We start from the raw sequence: 23018 nt of genomic DNA on the forward strand, positions 1-23018 counted from the left end.
CCATTCTACCTTGCACAATGCATGGTGCACTAAGTTACACACACAGGGAGGAAGAATGGCACACACCTGTCCTGTCCACAATTGGGAATGGGAGTCAACGATAGACTCCCAAAATGGTGGAAATGTTGCATTTATAGAGGTTGCATGCAGTGTGGCCATGGTGGAAGACTCCACTTTGGTGCAAGGAGTCGAAATCCCCCAGTGATCATTCTTCAATTCATCAATCAAGTGAATGAATGCGCAGAGAATTATGTGACGCGAAGAATCATTATTGTACGCACTGTTTTTCAAAATCAAGTTGCGACACAAGGAAATTTGCTTTAGTATAATATTAATGGTAACAAAATTTAATAAAAAAAGGAAATCACTGATTTTAACTATTTATTATTTTAACACTTAATTAACAGAAATCCCCCAAAAGTAAACAGCAGAACAGAAATTAAATTTAATGTATTGTATTGTATTAAGTTGGTTTATCAAACAATGTATAGAGAATAGGTGAACCACAACTGAACTTACACAAGGCAACAAGCTTCCCTGGAAATAGAGGTCAGTTGCTTGAGGACAACGTACACTTATTAACAAGCAAAACGTTAGAACTTTTTTGTTTATTATGAAACATTTTGTAACGTCCCTGTAATGCATGTGTTCTGTGTAAAGTTCGGTGTTTTCTTGAAAAATGACCGCCAAACTCATTCTACGCGTTTGTAGTGCACTTTAGATTTACCTGCGGCACCAGTCTAGATCCCGCACCTTTAAAACTCCCGGATGACGATACTCACTGGTTGCCGACCAGCACAGCAAAATTCCTCATAAATAATTTCAAAAGTTCAGTGCAAGGGTACCAGCGAGGAGGCGAAGGGCGTCCATTTGGATATGGGGATGAAGTTACGCATCATGAACTCATCAATTCCGAAGCTTTGAGTCACAGGGGACTCCAAAGTTTTCGACTTGTCAGGATTTTTATAAACACCATTTCACGTTGATGCGTTGTGGCGGGATTTCGTCTACATAAGGTAAGGTTTCTCTTTATTTTTGTTTATCGGCAATTGATTGATAAAATAGGTGTTTTTTGTGTATGTTTTTGAGGGGACGATGCTGGACCTCCGCTGGGTGGTCGTGGTGGTTTTGCTTCGGTTCGGTTCTTCTGCCGAGTGTTGTCAATCAAAATGTGAATGTGTGATTGTGATTGGTGTGTATGAAATGCATGGTGAATGTAATCAGTGTGAATAAGATCCTGAGGTGTGGGAACCAGAACAATTTTTACTCTGTACTTACTATTTTATTTATTATATATACTAGACTACATCAACAAAAAAGATAAAAAGAACACTGGCCATGGTGTGGCAGTGCCAACACTCATATATCAATAATGATAATGTGTGTGTGTGTTTCTGTCTGGCTGGCTGGGTGGACATGATGGAGGATGGACAACATCCAACTTCAGATACAAAATCAAAGAATAACTTTCTGTATTGCGCCACCACTTTTTCACTAAATTTTTCAAAAAGGGATATCTCATTGAGGTAAATTCGATGAAAAAGTGGTGGTGCCATATAGGCCTGGACGATATGACGATAATATCGTCACGATACGATATTGAAAACAATATCGCCAATATCGGTGTTGGTTTTTAATTTATCGAAATATCGTCTCAAAACGATATTTTTTTTCATGAAAGATATCTTTCAAAATATCGAGTATTTTCCTACGGATCTTTAAAATCTCACAGGTAAATAAGATTTGTTAGGGCTGATGCCGTCTTTTACGACTTCGAATGAAAGTTGTGGCTGAACGCATACCTTGTAAACATCATTATATCTAACATGGTGGTCTCTCTTTGAAGCGCTGAAGCATGACCAACGTTCTTGAACCGTTTATGTGCTGTGTGAACACCCGAAGCAGTATCCATCACCTCGATCCCAAGGTTATTCTTACAAGTTATTATTAGGGGATGAATGAACCGAGTGTTTCCGTGCCCACAAGTGGGTGCAAAGCTGTAGGGGAAATTTTCTTCTTGACCAGAAATCACTACGTCGTCAGGAAATGTCAGACGCACTGAAAATACAGGTCCAACTACTTGCCATCAACTCAATGTCAACTCGCTAGGTGCCGTAAACTCACCATCAAAACCTCCAGTAATATATTTAAAATCCACAAAAGAGTCATAGAAATGTAAAGTATTAACCAAAAGAGAATTTTTACTAGTTTTGGTTACATTTCGGTAATAAAATGAGGGTTTTTTTTATCGTGAAAAAAATTATCTTGAGGCAGCAAAAGCCGTCGGCCGCCATCTTGCTTCTTCACAGAGCTTGTATTGTACATCATGGACAACAGAGGGCGCTTTCCTGCATTTGGAACTGTTTTGCCCATACAGCTATATAAAATAGCATCGGTCGTGTTGACGGTGAGTTGACCAACACAAGTGAATCGACTGTGAATATCCATGCACAGCTATAGTGATGATTGTGAACGCATTGGAATAAAAATAGCGGCACCAGGTTTTTCCTCCATGGGTTTTTAGAGATCGCAACACTCCAATCGATTGAGGTACAAATATGATTTAATTGCTTAAGCTTAACTTTTTTAAAACTATTTTATTCTATCTTGGTATAGTTGTCTCGCATCACATACAACAGTACGCGTACATGCATGTACTTAGATGGTTAAAAAATTGATTAAAAATGTGCTTGACATTGTAGGGCCCGACCTACATAGTTCCAGTTCATGTATGTTGCTGAATGCAACAAGTGTCAGTTCACATAATTTTTGCTATTTAAGAATAATTAGTACCAGCACCAACAAGTCACATGACCACAATAAAAAGAGGCTTATTGCGAGTACATGTACATGTAGATTTAAAAGCTACCAAAATAACAAGTTAAGGCTATGATCTTCAAATGTCTGGCAGTCTGTTTTATTATAAGCCATACATGTGCATAATGAAGTGTCCACAGTAATACACTGTAATTTGTTTGTTTTGCTTGAAAAATTATCTTTTCTATTATAAATAAAAATCTGCTGTTGGCATTCCTTTTTGTACTAGAACACGCACTTACATAGTAAAGGGTTTCACCATGAATTTGAAAGACTATACATTTTGCGAAATCTGATCATGGAAAAGGAACTTGTATGATCAGTCTGAGTGGTACTTCTATTTGAACAATTATAAGTTTAAGATTCGTCCTTAACCTTTTTAGCGACTGGCCAGCAGGACCAGTTTAGTTTGTCATTGTCTGGTCCTTGCTCTATGGTCTGTCAGCTTTTCCTCTATTAGTAAGCAATATTTCAAATGAAATACAATTTAGGGATGCTTTTCAACATTGAACTTTACGCTATCAGCCTAACTTGGCGACATTTCTGACTGGTCCCCATAATGTGTTTAAACTGGCATTTGGCTAGTGGACCACTGTTTGAGAGAGATTACTAACTAAACATAGTGTAAACCCACAGCCTGTCTAATGTGCATGTACATGTATTTATAAAGTGATACACAGCAGTCATTGTTCATGTGATTCTGCTATGAAAATACCCAGTTGTAGTGAGTAATGTAAATAATTCTTTCTTTGTGGCTGTCTGATGAGACATTATACAGAGACCTGTTTACAGAAGGCTGGTCCCCCTGGAGGCCTCTTTAAGTGGGGATGGTGCTGGAGACCAAAACAGGAGCTGTGATGAGTACATACACACTGTGTGTGAACCAGAGTCTGAACACTCCCCAAGGAATAATTGTGACAAGTCAGTCTGTAGTGTGTGAGTTATGGACAAGTTGGCTGGACATCTTGTTGCCAGGGCATCTGTAACATGTGTACAATGAACTTTATGAAAAGGACAGCGTTGATGCATTTAACTGCAATATAATATTCATCAATCATTTGTATGATGTTTTCTAGTTGTGTTTGTGTTGGCGCCTGGATCGGTTTTCCTGAGTGAGAAGTGCCATTACAAATGTAATCCATAACAATTTTTATTATTAGACCTATTCTGTAGGCCAATATAGCCTTATCTGGTAATTCAAGAAAAGGTTAATTGTACTCATTCTGTAGCTATTTTTTACGAATAGGAATTTTATTTTGATTTTAATAAAGGCATGCTTTTATATTCAGATAATAGTAATACAGCAACGATTCTCAAGGTACAATTTCTGTCTGAGTGTTTGCAAGGGGCTGATATACGTACTAACTGTCCTTGGCCCAATTTCATAGAGCTGCTCAGGCAGAGAATGTTGCAAACCTTTAGCCAAGCAAAATTGAGCAGGAAACCAGTTCAAAGGGTCTATGAACTTTTTTCTAATAAAAAACACTATGTCCACAGATTTACATTAAACTTAACAAAGTTTGAAGATAATGATAGTAGAAAGCTTCCCTTAAAATATTATTTGCTGAGGTGGTGTACATGTAGTTTTTGAGAAATGAGTAAAATAGTGCCATGAAAATAATTTTCGTCTGAGTTTTAGCATGCAAAAACGTATTAAAACCAGTTATGATATGTTTTGATACTGGTTAATGGGTTTTTACATGCTAAAATAATTTTTGTCTCAGTGAGACGAAAATTAGTTTGTGACTTGTTTTACTCATTTCTTAAAAATTGCACTACAGCACCTCAGTAAGTAATATTTGAAGGGAAGCTTTCTACTATCATTACCTTCAAACCGTGTAAAGTTAAATGTCTGTGGACATTTTGAAAAAGTACTCGAATCCTATAACATGGAATGGACATTGGCATACATATGTTTGGCAGGCAACCCTTTGGCAGTAAGCACAATTGTTTTGTGCTTAGCTTATTAATTGTTTGTGTTTAAAGGCAACTCTATGAAATTGAGCTGAGGATACCCAACCCATGAGTATTGCTCTACAATAGCCTGGTATTAACTGGTGTGGAGGGTATGGTGTCAGCTAGTTTATTGCTCCATGGGTGTCAGGTGCTTCAACCCCAGACATCTTACCATCATGGTCATCTAATATTAACTAGGAAAGGCCATGACCACATTCACAACTGAATGGGTGATCAATATCAAAGAAATGCCGAGGACATTCATGCCAAGTAGGTACATAGGCCTGTTGTACTTAAAAGTAGGCTACACTTGTGTCTAGAAAAGAGTTGTCTAGTAGGAGTGAGCAAAACAAATCTGACATAAACTGGCAGTAACAAAATCCTGAAGTTACACTCAGTCCTTGTAAACCATTGGTTGCAGCCATTCTCATTTTATGTGGTTTTCTACTAAATACAGTCTACAGAAAGTAAATTTAGCACATGTGTACACAATGTATGTTTTCCAATTGGCAGCCACACTGACCCCTGCCTACACCTTCAATCTTCAGGGGTGAACTGCAAAAAGTTTCATTCCTCTCTGTAAAACAATAAACATAGAGTCCTGAAAAAAAGGTTTGACGACCTCGAGGTCAAGACCCCGATCCCCCAAAGGTATTAAGTCCTGACTGGTATGCCATGCCTAGGTGCATCATAATGGGTGCCATACATCAGGAGCTTGAAGGTTCCTGGTTTGGATCATGACTGATGAGTCTGGCCCAACCCCAAGTCTCTCTCTTGCTTTCATTCTACACCCAAGCAGTGGAAACACAACAGACTACAGAGACGTCCATGGTCCTTTCTCTATGATCAGACAACCTAGCTGTTTCCCACTTGTTCTTCTGAGTGGGAACTGCTTCAGTAAGCCTCAAATTTGTCTACAAGTCTAGTTTTCATGGCTTAAGGAATGTCATAAACAGATGAGGAACTTTTCTCACCCTGCGGGTATTCTTGTTGGAAATTTAAAAAGGAGTGGGTGATAAAGTTTTTTCGAGATGTGTAGGAGGTATGGTGAATGTTTCCTCATGCCGTGGTGGCGGTAAGTGATAAAATTATGTCTGAGTCATTGTTGTGTTAATGTGATGGAATAATTTACTTGATTTTAAAAGCAGGTTTTGTTTTTTACACTTGTTTTTTATTCCCCAAATTGTCTTTCGTTTATGTAACGGATAAAAATGATGTGCTCAGAGTAGCTTTCATTCCGTCAGTTGGGGAATAATTACAAGCTCTGTTTTTTTAGTTGGTCAAATTACCCCAAAAAATTATAAACCATCTTTGCATTTACACAATGAAGGAGCAAAAAGTGAAGTGAAATTTTTCGTTTTAACTAATTAAACAGTCCAGTCAAGTAGCCTACATGTATGATTGATACGTTAATAAAAGAGAAACTCTCACCAAGTTTGATTTATTAATTCATTTGCTTAGCACTGTACACTGCGGATAGTATTACACTCAGCATATTGTCCTGAATCTTGATTACAATACCAGCAGGAATAGCTTTCTGTACATTGTAGTAAAAGTACACGTACATGTATCGATGTAGAAAATGTACGTGTACATCGATACAAACCTGATCTTGACTGCAGTCAATTGTTCATGCCACAAGGTTGTGGTACAGGTTGCATGCATGTTTTTTTGTCTGTGTGTAGAGTTGGGTTTGTTTAATAGCATGGTTGATTGGAAATGGCCGTGGTATCAAGTTCAATTATTTTTAACCTGTCTGTGGTGAACCATAAACCATGAACTGAAATCATTTAAGCAAGTGGAAGGCATTGTGTACTATTAAAGGTACACGGATGCAGTTGTACCGTCCTACAGCGTGTGTGGGAAAATTGGAGTTGATTCGCCAAGCCAATGTTAGAGTTTTACCAGCGCTGACTGTGGCCGTTCATTTCTAATAGGAAATTCCGGGCTTTCCTGTAATCTTGTCCAGCAGGAAATACTTCAGGAGATGAGATTAAATCTGCGGATTACTGAAATAGGTGTGTAGTCCAATGTAATCTGTAATAGCCTACAGTAATGTACAAACCTTTTTAAAACAGCCAGTGGAGCCACACAAACATTTACATTAAAGATGGTATTAATGCTGTTGAATGTGATGTCGGTGTACAAATGTACATAAAATGAGTACTTGAGTAATGAGTAAGTGTTGTCGATTTCTGGGTAGTTTTGGTTTATGAAAACACTCAAAAGTATTTTTATTTTTACAAATTTATGGTTTAAAATCTTTGTACATATACGTGCGTTGCTGTAGCGCAATGACTAATGTATTATTAGAATGTGTGCTTTATAAAACCATAGTGAACGATCAAACCCTCTGTACATGACAATCTGTTTCTAATTTGAAGTTGTCACAAGAGCTGCTAAGTTTGATGAGGCGTTGAATCCTCACTTTTGTTTGCATCTCGTTTTGAACCATGGCAGCGATTTTCCCCTGCTAGTAATAGACCTTTATCACTGTGTGGCCATCTTGATGTTACCCCGTTCCAACTCATTGTAACCAAATTGAGACTAGACGAAATAATAGTCTGGTGCCATGCGCAATGAATGTAAGCATTCATTACTGTTATTGGAAAGAGGGAACATGACCGAGATGGTGACAGCATGATTACTTGTAAGGCCTATTGTCCAATATTTGGGATAAACTACAATGTTCAGAATTTAACTGACTGGTATTGCTGAGCATGGTATTGATCATTAATTAAACCAGAAATTAAAGATTCACAGGCGGGTGAAAATTCAATTTGATTCAATCTTGCTACATATGGATTAGATACAGCAATAAGCTTGCAACGGGAATCCAATTGTTTCTGTGTTCCATCTGATTTTTCCAAGACTGACCATGCTCTTATCTTTGATACTATTTCTAATAAAAATACGCTAGAGGGTAAAGGCAATTCGGGACCGAGTGGACCCCTTCCAAGGCTGTGCTATAACTAGACTTAACAAATTTGTGCGATTATGATTATTGAACCATCTCCTATATTTACATACCCTGAGATTTCGAGACCTTGACCAGTAAACAAGTTTAAAGACTTAACCAACCTTGGGGGAGATTTGTTATTCAATCAATACTTGTACGATCGGATTATATTAAAATGGAGCATTAATAGTAATCCTGCTAACTGAATCAAGGTTTTACTTAGTCAGAGTTAGGAAGTACGATGGAGTGTCAAAATGTACTTTAAATTGCTCACTTACCAACATCTTACAAACTGTACCTAAACACTTGAAAGTAGGGATTGAAATTAACACTGGGCCACAGGCCTGACTAAGGCCAATACAGTGTTGTGCCAGTAAATACATGACCTTGTCCATTGGTCTTGTATTTTTCAAATGACTAATAACAGTAACCTTATTATGTAATCTTTTTTAAAAATTTGACACTATATCTCATAAATTAAGTTGAGTCGTCAGTCTCAAAGTACATGTAGCATGATACAAGAGATTAAATCTTTTCATAGTGCTTGTTCAACTCATTTACTCATTTTAAAACTGGACTTGAAAAAATAAGATTTGGTCCAGTAAAAACAATGACCTACGTTACATTGTACAAGCCCTGCGGTCTTGTGAAGTTCCCTCCAAAAATTTCAGCCATGAAAAACGAAGTTTGGTTTACTTATTCATAACATGGTGGTTTTTAAAAAGAAACCCTGGCAACCCTCTGTTGTCAGGATTCGACGCTTCATTTAAATGTGTGGCTTTGGATTATTTGACAAACTATCCAGTTGTTTTATCTGGCTGCATGATAAATCATCCCATCCCTCTACTTGGTGAGTTCTCGCTCCAATTTCAAATGTGTCTGTCGTCACATTGAGGGAGAGATGTCCCTGGCTCTGAGACTTCTTGTTTATTGAAGGAATAGTTTAAGACTCCTCATTATCTTGTGTCTGGAGGATGACCTACATTACACTACACATCATACAGTAAGATCTGAGGCTGATGTATTAGTCTTGATCTTGCATGATGGATAGTCTGTGGATGTGAACGTGACAGGAGTGGCATTATTGATGGACATAATCAATCTGGGATCTTCTTGACATTAACAATACATAGTAACACATCTCCCTAAGAATTTGCATCAGGGTTAATGTATGCTCATACTGCGTCCAATGAGTGTGGTTTACTGCGTATTGTCATAACTTGCCTAAAAGATGCTCAACTTAGATAATGACTTGAAAGCAATTCCAGATAAAATTACCATTGGGGCACAGGCAGCATTGAAACTATCGATGTCAGTGTTTGCTGAATTTATACTGAACAATATATGTATCTCGTGTGCAGTCTTTTAGATCTCTTCTATAAATCATTCTCAGTAATAAACAGGTTGTAATTTGTGTCCCTCTCTGTTTTGCAATCAAATGGTTTTAAAGTGCTGTAAACTGGGTTTTTCATTTCAATTCAACGCATTTTCTAATTGTGTACACAATGCACTTGGAAGCAACGCTAGACGAATTTATGCTTTCAATGCACACAACACTAATATTTTGTTGTTAGGAAAATTGTTGAAAGTACATTTACTCGGAAACCAAGGCAGATTTTATAACCTCTAAGGAAATTCCATAAATTTTCTGTGCACAAGTGTATGGTATATTTACATGTAACTTTATCAGATGGCGCACATTCCGCAACCTAAATATCTGATATACTTTTCCTTCTTCTCAGGTGTGATAATAACCCCTGTTTATTCCTGTCATTGTTTACTTGAGTAGAGCTTGTTAAAGCTCAACCTTGATGAATCAAGTGGCATTTTTGTCTGGTAATGAGAATGTGGATCCTCTCTGACAGGGTATCAAGTACAGTAACATTATATTTTATATATTTCTTGGAATGAAACCAAGAATGCCGTAAACATAATCGCTGTAGCTTGAAATATGTAAGCCAACAAGGCTGCTTGCTATGTGAACCAGAAACACTGGGGTTCATACCCTGACAATCCTTGAACCTATACAGCTCAACGTGCCATCTAAGCAAAGCAATGGGAAAGTAGCTCCTACGTCTGGGACTCAAACCCACACGCTGCTGATCTGAAATACCTGAGTCTTAATCCCTTAAATGAGATCAGTTTAAGTTTACCATTGACTTGCCAGTGAGACCATTTAACTTGACGTTTCACTCGTCTGTAATCTTTTGTCACTGGTGGTCCATATTTCATATTAATCAGGATTGCTTTTCAATCACTGAAACAGCCAGCCGGGCCACTTGTTGGAGATTTTGACAGGAGAGACAACTGTTTGGAAAAGTGTGTCTACTGGTATTCTACATTCCTAAGAGTAAACAAACTGGTCTTCAGATGTTTTAACTAGGAAGAACCTTGGTGCACACCTTGTGCGTCCTTGTTCAAGTACATAACATCTTGTTGGGGAATGTGGCATACATGTAGGCAAACACGTAGGCATACAAATACTTTGCCAAACAGTTGTCTCCTATCTTCTTGTAATCAAACCAGAGTTAGCCCACGCTCTCCCCGTCTCCAGTTTTGCAAACATGTACAGAATCTGAGAAGACTGCTTTGGTCACCTCTGACCTTTGGGTCATCCGTCATGCCGAGATCTCTATTCTGATCATGTACGAAACACCCATGAGTTCCCAAGTTATTTTATCTGGAGTTCACAGTAGGTTGCTGTGCTGATACCAAGCAGAGACGCAGACTATCAGGGGACTGAAGAATGTCCCATGAAACAGTGTAAACATACAGCTACCATGTAATACTCACTTGGAGTTTGAGTGCAGTTGACAGTTGATATGCACCATAGTGACTCTATGGGATAGTAGACAGGGCGTTTGGAGATATCAGAACTTAGGCTAGATTCCTCGCTCCGTGTGATGTAGATTATTGGAAGTCGTCAGCTGCTTTTTTGGAATCTTTTGTGGAAGAGGGATGCTGTGTGACTTGCTTTCTGAGTATTAAACCAAGTCTTGAAGTGAAGAAATCCTCACACTGTAGGCTGCGGGTGAAACCCTCTTTTTTTCAACGGAACAGAAGTTCACTTTTTGCAAAGAAATTTGGCTTTTAAAGTGGATGGATGGTTTGTGTGTTGGGACTTGTGGTGCGTCTCTGTGAGAAAAAACTCTTGATGGAAGTAAAGAGGCGATACTACATTTTAAAAAGTTTGTGTACTTTTTGTTTGAACTTTGTACAACACATCATTGTACAGAATTTCCTGGAGCACAAACGTTTGAAAGTTTTTTACTTTGTAAATTTTAAGTAACTAACTCCACCATTGTCTCTTTTTAACATTCACAGAAAAATGTTCAAGAAACAGAAGAAAGGTCTGCGGATTGAAATCTCGAAGCCAGACAACTTTGAGCACCGCGTCCACACCGGATATGACCGCGACTCGGGAAAGTACATGGGGCTTCCCCGTCAGTGGGCCAACATCATCGGGGCTGACGAGAAGAGGCCAAGCCCCATTGTGGACCCCTCACTCATCACTCCAACAGAAGTGACTGGGTTGAAGGTAAGTTTGAGGAGGAGTCGTTGGCCTGGAATTTCATCTATTGAGTGGGCAAGGTCTTTTTTATTTTGCAAAGGGCATTTCCGTTAAAAAATCTTGGAGTCTTTTAGAAACTTTTGAATGGGCAGAAAGAACAAGGTAGCAGAGGCCACGGTCTCTGTGTAATTCTGGCCCTGGAGTGGGGTTTGCCCCTAACTCTTTTAGTGAGTGGCCAGCCGGACCAATTAGCTTGGTATTTCACAAGTCCATCATCTTTTTCACTGTCCATAATTCAAATGATGTAAGGGAAGCTTTTGAAACTGAACTAGCCAGTTGGACTACTTGGAGTGAATTTTGACTGGTCTTCTGGTGTTTTAGCATTTGTCCAGTGGACCACTGTTTGGGAGAAAACGCTGTGGAGTTTGGTCTGATGGAAGAAACTTTGTTGCCATTAATGTTACAGAGGACTTTGTATTTGTTGAATATAACTTGACATTCATAATAACCCAAACATGATTTTTATCATCCATATTTATAAATGCACAATATACACTTATTGCAGCACATTGTCCGTGGTCCAAGCTCACCGACCGGCGTTGGTCAATCCAATGGCTTTGAACCCAAGAAGATATCAGTAGCTAGATCCAACTCACTGCGGAATCAGAACCAGTCCAGGTTACGGCAACGAAGAGAACAGCAACCACAGGTAAGTAAGGCTTAAACAGGGATGTGATTTCTCCGGGAATACCTTTGTTTTACTTTCGATTTTTTTATAATTAAGACCAAATTCATTAGACCATGAAGATAAAACCATGTAGAACACACCACAAATTGCAAAGTAAGGCTTTTAAAACCAACTGTAGAAGTATGTCTAATGATTAAATAAATGTAAGCAGGCTTTGCGCTCTCAAATTTTCAAGCTTTTAACTCACAGTTCAGGTTTTTATTCAGCTGCCTATCACATCCCTGATTTAAAGTGAAGGTTTAGTTTGGTAGTTACTCTTAAGAAAAATGGCAATAACAACTTTTAGTTAAAAGCCTACAGCAGCTTTCGGTAGTATATAGCATTTTGAGAAACATTTTACTTTAAAGTAATGCGCTTGATATAAAGAGATACCAGTTTCTATGCTTCAAAATTCGAATCTAGTTTCTCAGATTGTGTTTTCCTATTATGGTTTATTCTTCCTGCTTGGACATGTGCCCCAGATTTTATATTATGCAAATGAATCTAGATTTAAATTTCTTTTTTTTTTCTAGGTTGTGGAGTCACCACATGAAGGTGATGGGATACCATCGCATCCATATGACCAGCCTCCGCCAAGTTACTCAACGCTTCCCCGAGAACAAGGTCCCAGGGGACATCCCGGACCCAGGGGTGACCCGGGCTACCCAGACCATCACGCCAGAGGCAGAATGGACAGCCATGGTAATTCATACGATCCCCGCCACAGGGATCCAAACCACAGAGGGGGTACGATGGACAGGAGAAACATGCCCCCGAGACCCCAGTCCCAGCACGGCGAACCAGGCAAGGGGAACTATGATCAAATGGACAGACAGAGAGGGATGAATGAACAAGGGCAGAGACCCAAGTCAAACTATGACTGGCCGGTGGAACAAAGAGGACCGGTGAACGACCAAGGTAGCATGCAACGCCACGGTCGAGAACCAGCGAACGACCATGGAAGTATGCAGCGCCATGGGCGGGAACCAGTAAATGACCACGGCAGTATGCAACGCCACGGTCGGGAACCACCGAGAGACAACCGTAATAATAGTAGGTCAGAGAGCTTCGGGAACAGACAGGAATTGGACCAGCAGCAGCAGCGTGGGACAAGGGAGCCACCAAGAGACGGACATGGGCCAGGTCAGGGCAGTCGGCATCCAGATCCAAGGTTGGTTTCATTTAAATTCATACAAGTGTATAGACCTTTCCATTGTTGATAAACAAACTGAGCTGGTTGGCATGGATGGCTGATGTTAGTGAAACACTCAATGGTGTTAGTGGATGTTCTGAACAAATTCATAATTTATTTTGCAAACTTTCAATTGAATAAAATATCTCCCATGGTCGGTTGTTTTGTTTTCAACAAATTAAACTCCATGTTTGAATATTTCTGTTGAATTATTACAATTAGTAGCTATCTGTTTTTGTTTTGCATTAATGGCTTTCCACAGTTTTTCAACCAACTTGGGCAACAGAATGGTCTTATGTCGAAAGAGCAGGAAATGAAGGGGTTGTCGTGATCAAATTGCCATCTGGTGTTTGACATTGTCTGGAAAATAACTTAGCATTTAAAAAATACAAGTTGCAGTTCCTTTTTACAGGGTATAGGAGCTTCCTTCGCATGTTTTAGGGTGAACAACAAGGAAGCGCTTGCATGTAACAGCGAGGAGCTTGTTTGTGGACTTTGAATGGGAGACATTTGGACGATCTTTTTTCACAGCTCTCGCAAGTAGTTTGCATGCTTATACATATGCTTGCAATAGTGCCCAAAAAGGATCGTTTAGTCTGCTGCCTCCAGTGACCCCAAAATCTCCCAAAAGTCAGTTTTATAGAGTCATGAGTGATATGTAGAAGTTAAAACTGTATTGGCTATTTTTCTTCAAGGCAAATGGATAGGGACAGGAGACCACCAGACAACAGAGGACCAGAGAGAGCACCCCCTCCCCAGCACCAAGGTCAGAATGGACCACCAGGGAGATTCCAAGGCAGACCCCCTGGTGGCCAGCCACCACCCCACCAAGGGGGACCTCCACCTAACCAAGGAGGGCACCTGCCGCAAGGGGGTCATCCAACCCAGGTTGGGCATCCTGGCGGACCTCCGATGACACAGCGCGACGGGCCACAGGGTGGCCATCCAGGCATGAACCATGCGAACCATTCGGCCAGACACCCAGGAGGACCTCAGGGGAGGGGACCTTCTCCTCGTGAGCATCCGGGGCAGCCGGGCCCAGGGGGCGATAACCGAGGCGTGGGGCATCCGCCTTCATCTCAGTCTTCCAATACTTTTCCAAGGCAGCATCCACAATCGGTAAGTTTCGACGGCTTTGTTGGAAAAGTCTTAATGTCTTTGGGAAAGTTTTGAAGAGGGCACTGAAGCTAAAGACCAGAGCAAAAGTGGCCATGGCCTCTTTCAAGGCCTGAAGAACAATTACAACATAGTTGGAAATGTCTGTATTTCTTGTAAGCACCTCGCATTTGATTTATATAACTAGAACAATTTGTTGGAATCCTCACACATGTAGACATGATAAGGAAGAATGGTCAAATAGCTCTTCTTTGCGAATCTTAATAAATAAATGAAGCATTCATTAGGGTTCATGGTAGAGTGGTGTAGTGCACTTGGCATAAGCTTGAATGATGTCTGGATGTGGTTTCAGGGCCCATTTGTGGCATTTGTGGCATGTGCATCCTGGGGCAAGACACCCTACCATCATGACTGATTTGTCCTTAAAACAAGACTTAAAGCTGTAGGTCCCATGGATGGTAAAATATGCTAATGCTAATGTTATTAGGATTATTATAACAATTTGATCTTTAATAACACAAAGTTGTATTTGTTTTCATTTTCCAGAACTATCCAGTGGACGATTTCTCCCGCATGAGTTTAGATCGTAACGAGCATCCCCGATCCCCAACTTCCTCACATTCTTCCGACAGTCACCACATGCCACACAACGGGCCGAACGCCCACCATCCCCAACAAGGACAGCCCGGTTACCCAGGGCCCCAAAATCACTTCAACCCCCATCAGCAGAGTCATCCACCTCAGTCGGGACCCAACGGTGGCCCCAATGGTGACTCCGGGCCCAACATGCAACCGGGTCCCCAACACCAGCTCCCACAGCAACCACCTCCCCAAGGGTTCCAGGGTCCCACCCCTACCCCGGCCGGCGAGCAGCGCGTGTCACATGAACAGTTCAGGGCGGCCTTGCAGATGGTGGTCAATCAGGGCGACCCGCGGCATCACTTGGACCATTTTGTGAAGATCGGAGAGGGCTCCACGGGGATCGTGTGCATCGCCACGGAGAGAGGGAGCGGACGACAGGTAGCGGTCAAGAAGATGGACCTGAGGAAACAGCAGAGGAGGGAGCTGCTTTTCAATGAGGTCAGTATTCTCTCATGACTAACTTGGCAAACAGAGGCAACATTGTTTTAATGTTGGTGACATGGCGCTCCCATCTTTAACCCTAACCAGGGATGAGATAAATCAGACTTTTAACTGAATTCAGACTTTTTAACGTCTGTACCTGGTTAAAGCTCTCCCAATTCCAGCAAAAATATTCTACTCAAAGGCTACTCGGGTAACACATTATTCAGACTCTGCTGATATTGGCGTTTGAGTATAAATTGGTACCTGTGAGGGGTTGATGTTGTGTTTGAAAAAGCATGCAGTTGTCATACTCCCCAGGGAGGCGAGACAGATTTTAGGAGAGTTATTGGCCAAAAGACCAAGGCACTAATGTAAAGTGCATTGAGACGGTTATTGTAAAATGCACTTTATAAGGACACTTGTTATCAACATATTTTCACTCATCTCAGACTTGAAATGATTCCTCTTCCAAACCCTTTTGACATGTTAGTCAACAAGCCCTTTCTCTGTTCATATTATCCCGTGTACAGGTTGTGATCATGAGAGACTACAAGCATGCCAACATTGTGGAGATGTACAACAGCTACCTTGTAGGAGACGAACTCTGGGTTGTTATGGAGTTCTTAGAAGGAGGGGCCCTCACGGACATTGTCACCCACACGCATAAGTAGGCACTTCCAAGTTTTTAAAGACGGGCCCGCATGGTCAAAATCTATTTTGTCATTCAATCAGTTTCCAATAGATAGAGTCCCATAAAAATGGTGTAAAATGTCATTTTATTTGACACTCTTTCAGAGTGAAATTTGAAACATAATGTCATTGGACATTAAAGCAAATGGGTGTTGACAAAACTAGTGATTCGGGCAAAGCATTTTCTAGTAAGGTGAACCTATGTTGGAATCCATATTTTCTTTAACAGCAGTCTTTATTATAGAACTTAAAACCTTTAAACAAAGGTACTTGCTATGTGTACCAGAATAGCAGGGGTTAACCCCTACTCTTACGATAAGTGCTCAATTCTTGTACAGGGCACCTATGGTTTATTGTCCTATCTGAAGGTCAAAGCAGAAATGATATTATTATCTGACTCAAGGACACAAGTGTCATGACTGGGACTTGAACCCACACTCTCCTGATCAGAAACTCTTAATCGCTCAGCCAAGACACGCAGCGCCATTCTTGCATAGTATGAAGATAGAAAAAGAAATTTGAACATGTTGTATATGTGATTAATGAATGAAATCTTTGTTGTTATCCCAGATTGGAGGAGGAGATGATAGCGTATGTGTGCAAGGCCATCCTGAAGGCATTAGCATTCCTACATTCTCAAGGTGTCATACACAGAGATATTAAGAGCGATAGTATACTGCTTACACATGACGGCAAGGTAAACACTTTTATCAAACATCAGTTTGTTGTACTCCATGCCTTTGTGGCCATTCTGATGTCTATTCATAAATTGTGCATTATCTTTGTGAAAAAAACATTGATTGTGAGTGTGATAATTATCTTTCAACTCTCTTTCAAGAGTATCGAAGTACACTTACATGTACACATAAACAAAAATGATATGGATTTTCTCTGACTTCTTGTTCGACTCATTTTAAGTCTGCTCCTGTAAAATAAATTCTTGTCTGGTGAAAATGTTGTGCCAAACAAGTTTGTCCAGTATCTGAACTGTTTTGTGAAATCTAAACCCAAGGGGTTACCAAAAGGTTGACATGCTTGAAATGCTGTCATTTTAACATACATTATCATGTTTGAGCCCTAGTTTTAGACTTTTTCATCAGCAATGACTCTCACCCCTGACGTAACTATTAGTACCTCCTGTCTCCTGCCCACAGGTCAAGTTGTCCGATTTTGGTTTCTGTGCCCAAGTGTCGTCAGACATGCCCAAGAGGAAGTCGCTGGTGGGCACCCCGTACTGGATGGCTCCAGAGGTGATCTCACGGCTACCGTACGGACCAGAGGTACATTTTGTTTTCATTTCTCTTTCACATTCCATCATCTTTGAACCATTACATTCAGCCCTTTGTTTTATGAAAGAGCAATTTTACACCATCTCAGGCCTTGAATTTCGATCTTGAATTATGATGAAGGGGCACAGCAATTTCCCTCTGGAAAGGGGCACCTCTATCAGGAACATTTCAATTTGTATTGGAACTTTGCAAAGGGCACCACAGCAAAAGGACAGGGCACCACGTCATTTGCTGCACATGCCATGGGTTGTTTTGAGGCCTGCCATATCCCAGCACAGTCTTCACTACACAGGTACATCTGGTCGACTGTTAATCTGATTCATTTATTACCCTACACAGGTTGACATTTGGTCACTAGGTATCATGGTAATGGAGATGGTAGACGGTGAGCCTCCATTCTTCAATGAGCCTCCACTGCAAGCCATGAGACGCATCCGAGACATGCCCCCTCCTAAACTCAAGAATCCTCACAAGGTAAGAGATTGCTTCTGAAATGGATTGTATAAGTTTGGTAATTGGAACCCACTGTTTATTTCAATCCTATCTAGTTGTAGATACATGTATATACCATAAAACTAACTTGCGTAACTTTCATTTCAAAAGGTGGTAGCATTTTTGCGATATTGCTAAAAATCTGGAGCGGTCATGTTCACGCAGGAAGAAAAATTTGTACTTGGAATACACAATCTGAGAAGCGTTACTGTCAGTAAAGCTTCTTGGATTCAAATTTTTGGGGAAAAATCCCAAATCACCTTTGATTTGGGGGTCTATTGGTAGACTCGTTTTCACATTTTTTTGTTGATTTTTGTAACATTGTGTTCCCATGGTATTCATTTTCTCCATATTCTGTAGTCCATGAAACCATCAGTTGTTTATTTTAAATTCAGACTCATAAAAAAAAATACCAATAACATCCCTTTACTTGCTATTCTTCCCCAACCCAGGCCTCGCCCAGACTGCAAGGGTTCGTGGAGAGAATGCTGGTACGCGACCCCACCCAGCGAGCCTCTGCCTTTGAGCTCCTTCAGCACCCGTTCCTGCGCACAGCCGGACCGGATGCGACCCTCCTCAACTTAATGAGACAACTCAGACCCAAGTGAAGTCTTCATGGTAACAACTATTGTAGAAAGTCTATGGCTCATTGTATATTATTACTTGTATATTATTACCGGCTAATTACATCGGCTTGTAGAGTGGGCTGATTGTGTATTATTTCCGGGAGAATTTTTTTGTATCAGCTTTAACCAAACAATATGGAAATGGGGAAGACCTCTGAAAGGGAAGTTGCAGCGCTGGGTTTGTTAACCGGGAGAATTTTTAGCCCTAAAGAGTTAAGCGTGAACATTCCACTTAATCCAGAGAATCTTTTTGTAAATGTTTTCCTTAACACAGAGATTCTCCGGATTAAAGTGTGATAGGGGCTACAATGTAAAATTACCTAGTTATGTACCATAGATTGCATAACAAAATTAGTATTCATTTCTAAATAGGTCCACATGTAACATTAAAGCCCAGTTCATACTTCTTGCAAATACGAATGCTGTACAAATTTTGACGCTGCAAATTCACCTGCGAAATATTTGCTGCGAAAAAAAGCAAGACGTCAAAATTTGCTTCGCATTCGCGAGAAGTATGAACCAGGCTTCAATCTTCCTGTATGAGTTGTATATATATTTTTATTACAGTAATTGCCTTATACCATTAGGAGCTTAATTTTGAAATATATGTACAGTTAGGTGATTTTCCTGTATGTTTTTGTATGAAATGCATTTAGTTGGTAAAGGTGTTGATTCATGTAGACAGTACTGCTGCTTTTATTTTTTTCTTTCTTTACGATTATATACATCTCTTATCAAAAAAATCTCTTATCAAGAAATCTCTTGAATGTTTTTTTTTTTTCACAAAGGTAAGCATGTCCTGTTGAATTTATCGGGTCAGGCAGTTTCAGAGAAGTAAAAATAAGTAATCAAACTCACTAACTGTAACAGAGAAATAAAAAGGACTTGTTGAAGTTCATTTCAAGCATCAGCAAGAAAGTCAGGTGTCCATGAAGGCATGCTCAAGATGCTTACAAATAAGGTCAGAATGGCTTATACATTTTAATGCCTTCCAGGTGTCCTGATTTGGAAGTTTTATGGACAAATTTGGTGCTTATGGAGTCTGCTGGAACCCAAACCATGACCCTATTTTTCTACAGTTAAAAACACAGCATTTATCTCAATGTTAATTTAGGGTATTAGGCCGTATCCAAATTGGCAGCTACGGCTACGGCCGGATCGCCGCGTTGTCGTGCACTGAAGTATAGGACGCCCTTAGCAACACCCCTGGCAACGGTCGTAGCCGCAGCCGTAGCCACCAATTCGGACACGGCCTTAGACTTAGAGATCAAAATAAATTGCAAGTTTAGCCTGGTTCAGACTCCATGTGAATGTGAACCGGGTTTGACGTCACGTGAATGTTTCGCAGGAGTTGAACACAGCTCAATTGTTGCGAATTATTCATTGCAAATTTGTGACTTCAAAATTTGTATCGCATTCGCAGTATCAACCGGTGTAATGTAACCATAGACTCAAACCCACTGCTTAACTTTCAACTACAAGTATTATTTTCCTTGTTTGTTTGAAGGTTTAACTTGAAATTCCAGCATTCAAAATGTTATTTTCCCCAAATTTTGTATGTACTATTTTATATTAACAAATTAATTTTATGTTAGAAGAGTGTCTTATTTCCCCATAGTTTATGATCAAAGCAGTGTGCATAGAGAAATTATATTTTATACTGTTTTTTGTTCCTGCTGCACAATTTAATATCTCACACTGTGTATATAGTCCAGTAGGCTTTAGTTAACAAAGTTACACGCGTTTCAGACGGGTGTGCCAGCGTCGCGCCGAACCAAATTCTGAATTAAGTACATGAAAAGTTTGATGTCTGAAACAGTTAGGAGCGACTGAACGTGCTAGAAGTCGAAAGATCGACTGTTGCAGTCGGTCAGAAGTACTCTTGAGCGCCTTGGTTTCAGACGTCGATCTTGTCATGAGGTGAACCTAATGTAAATGTTATGTTAAGTTCGCCTGTCTGAAACCAAAATCCACTTGGGTCGACCCAGAGTCGCTTCTTATCTATTTGGTTCGGCGCGACTCTGGAGCGTCTGTCTGAACCGGGTGTAACAGTTCTTCCTTATAAACACAAAACCTAGGAGCAGTTTGTTGTTATATTACTTGGTGGTTTTATTTGTTAACAGTTACTCTAGTCAGTTGATTGGTAGCCAGTTGACATTCTTAAACTAAAAACAGTACTTCTTTGTTAAAAAGGCTGGTTGTCCTGTGGTGGCTACTGCTCATTTAGTTACATTTGAGGTACTATGTCTTAAAGACACTGGACACTATTGGTATTTGTCAAAGACCAGTCTTCTCACTTGATGTATCTCAACAAATGCATAAAAATTTGAGCTCAATTGGTCGTTGAAGTTGCGAGATAATATTAAATGAAAGAAAAAAACACCCTTGTTACACGAAGTTGTGTGATTTCAGATGCTTGATTTCGAGACCTCAAATTCTAAACCTGAGGTCTCAAAATCAAATTCACGGAAAATAACTTCTTTCAAGAAATTACTTTACTTCAGAGGGAGCCGTTTCTTACAAGGTTTTATACTATTTACCTCTCCTCATTACTCATTACCAAGTGAGGTTTCAAGCTAATAATTGTTTTGAGTAATTACCAATAGTATCCACTGCCTTTCACACAATTTTAACGTAGCAATGGATGTTTGTTTTATTGGACTAGTATGTTTTTTTCTAGTTTCAAAGTGTGACATCTTTTGTTTGTGCTAGGTTCTGGCTAAATTCGCATATTATTTGCTGTATTTGATTGTATTCTTTAACCATGTATATGCATCTCTAAAACAGTTTTATTTTATCGCACGATACCTGTAACTAAGTTTTAGTTTTAATTCTAACATGGAACGTTGGTAATAATCCTATTTTAAAATATTTGTTTTAATTTATACCCTTTTTTAATTTAGTTTTCTAAAAGTACTGTTAATTGGAAAGGGGGTTGCGATGAGATTGATTTTAGTACAAAATTCTGTTTGGTCATTCACTTTAGTACAAAATTCTGTTTGGTCATTCATAAATACTTTTTGCAAGTTCTGCCGTTGGATCAAAAATCGTGTTTTGTAGTATTTCTGTTGTTGATTGTTTTTTACACACAAAGGTTCATGCAGTGTTCTGTAACAGCTTCAAGTTTTCAGTGCAGTACTACTCATGGTGAGGGGCCTCTGAAATTACATACCTTTTTTTTTTAATTCAATGATTAATTTTAAGAACTATAATTAGGATTGATGGGAATGAATTATTCACAAGTAATAAAAATATATAACCATTTATAACAATGTGGGTGTTGGTTTTACGTAAGTTGTTATAACCTGAAATGAGTTGGAAGACTATCAGTATTCAAATGAAACAACACTAATAAAAATTTTAATATACAATTGTTTGTACCTTGTAAAAAATGTTATTCCATGTTTCGGATAATGCGGGATAGTTGGTGCTTTGTTCAATTCGGTTAGTTGGATGAACTTAAATGATGACTACCCTTTTAAATGACACATCACAAAAATAATACTAATTATGTATTCATAGAAAGTATTCACAAAAGTCTTCAAAGAAATCTATTAATTGCACAAGGCAAAAACATGGGGAAAATTGAAGGCCTAAAGAACTGTGTGTTGAATTGTCAGTCACCAACATTGATTTGTATAATGCCATTTGTTGAGATTTCGAGTTTGGTTTTAGAATTACCCACAATTTGCTTCTAATGTTGGCATCGAGCTTTGTAACAAACTATTTATATTACAATATGTACACTTTGTTTAATACCGTGTACTTGGGTGTTATTTTTTGTGGCATGTTTTGTAGCTCAATAAAAAAAAACGATGGTTTTTTTACCATGAAACCTTTCAAATTGTATGCTTTGTGTTCACTGTTTGTTGGTTTGTTGGTTTGTTTGGGGTGTTTGTTTGTTTGTTTGGTGGGGTGTTTGTTTGTTTGCTTGTTTGTTTTTTGTTTTTGTTTTTTGTTTTAGTTTAGATAATCATTCCATCAAGGGAACTCGGCAAACTCCAGCCCACAAGGTGGTATAGATACCAAGCTGGCAACAGCCAATCTCTCTCATACAAACATTAGCATCTATGATTATTTGATGGGGTAGTCCGGGGTGTGTCCCCCCCCCCCCAGCTACAGCCATTGCAAAGAAAAGAAACGTGGACATTTTGAACCCACAGAAGCAGTCATCATTCAATATTGGCTCCAACTACACACAGTCAATAACGGCTCCCCAATTCCAGTTGGTTTTGGTAGGATTTGAACCAACAACCTTGTGATTGCAAGCCCTGCAGTCTTACCACTGGACCATATTTGAATAACTATCCATATACATTGGTTATATCACCTCATCTGTGGAGGTTGCCTTGCATTTTTTGTACTTTCTTTCAGTGTTATGCTATTAATTAATCATTTTAAAAAGTGCCTGGGAGCAATAAATGTTATAGAGGGCGCCATTTATGAAGTCCACTGTCTTTATCAACCTTGCTCTCACGGTTATGGGGGTCGAACAATCAAAATACGAGCTTGAGAATTCCCGTAAGGTTCCCAGACTTCGTTTCATTACATCGAAAACTAACTTGGTAAAGAGAACCT

At 39.6% G+C, this 23018-nt stretch overlaps 1 protein-coding gene across 2 annotated transcripts; it reads left to right on the forward strand.

Moving 5' to 3' along the window:
* The first annotated feature begins 806 nt into the window (after positions 1 to 806).
* On the forward strand, positions 807 to 22284 carry LOC139946886 (uncharacterized). Of its 2 annotated transcripts, none has more exons than XM_071944661.1 (11): positions 807 to 1016; positions 11057 to 11270; positions 11809 to 11952; positions 12504 to 13141; positions 13858 to 14281; positions 14825 to 15358; positions 15874 to 16010; positions 16604 to 16730; positions 17188 to 17313; positions 17662 to 17796; positions 18267 to 22284. In XM_071944661.1, exons 2-11 carry the CDS (start codon positions 11061 to 11063, stop codon positions 18420 to 18422), a joined length of 2631 nt encoding a protein of 876 aa, XP_071800762.1. In that variant the 5' UTR covers positions 807 to 1016; positions 11057 to 11060; the 3' UTR covers positions 18423 to 22284. The 2 variants fall into 2 exon arrangements, with proteins under 2 accessions (XP_071800762.1, XP_071800754.1); XM_071944653.1 differs by lacking the exon at positions 807 to 1016 and adding an exon at positions 5578 to 5848.
* Positions 22285 to 23018: the final 734 nt, after the last annotated feature.

This window comes from Asterias amurensis, chromosome 1 (assembly GCF_032118995.1).
Source record: "Asterias amurensis chromosome 1, ASM3211899v1".
Taxonomy (NCBI): domain Eukaryota; kingdom Metazoa; phylum Echinodermata; class Asteroidea; order Forcipulatida; family Asteriidae; genus Asterias; species Asterias amurensis.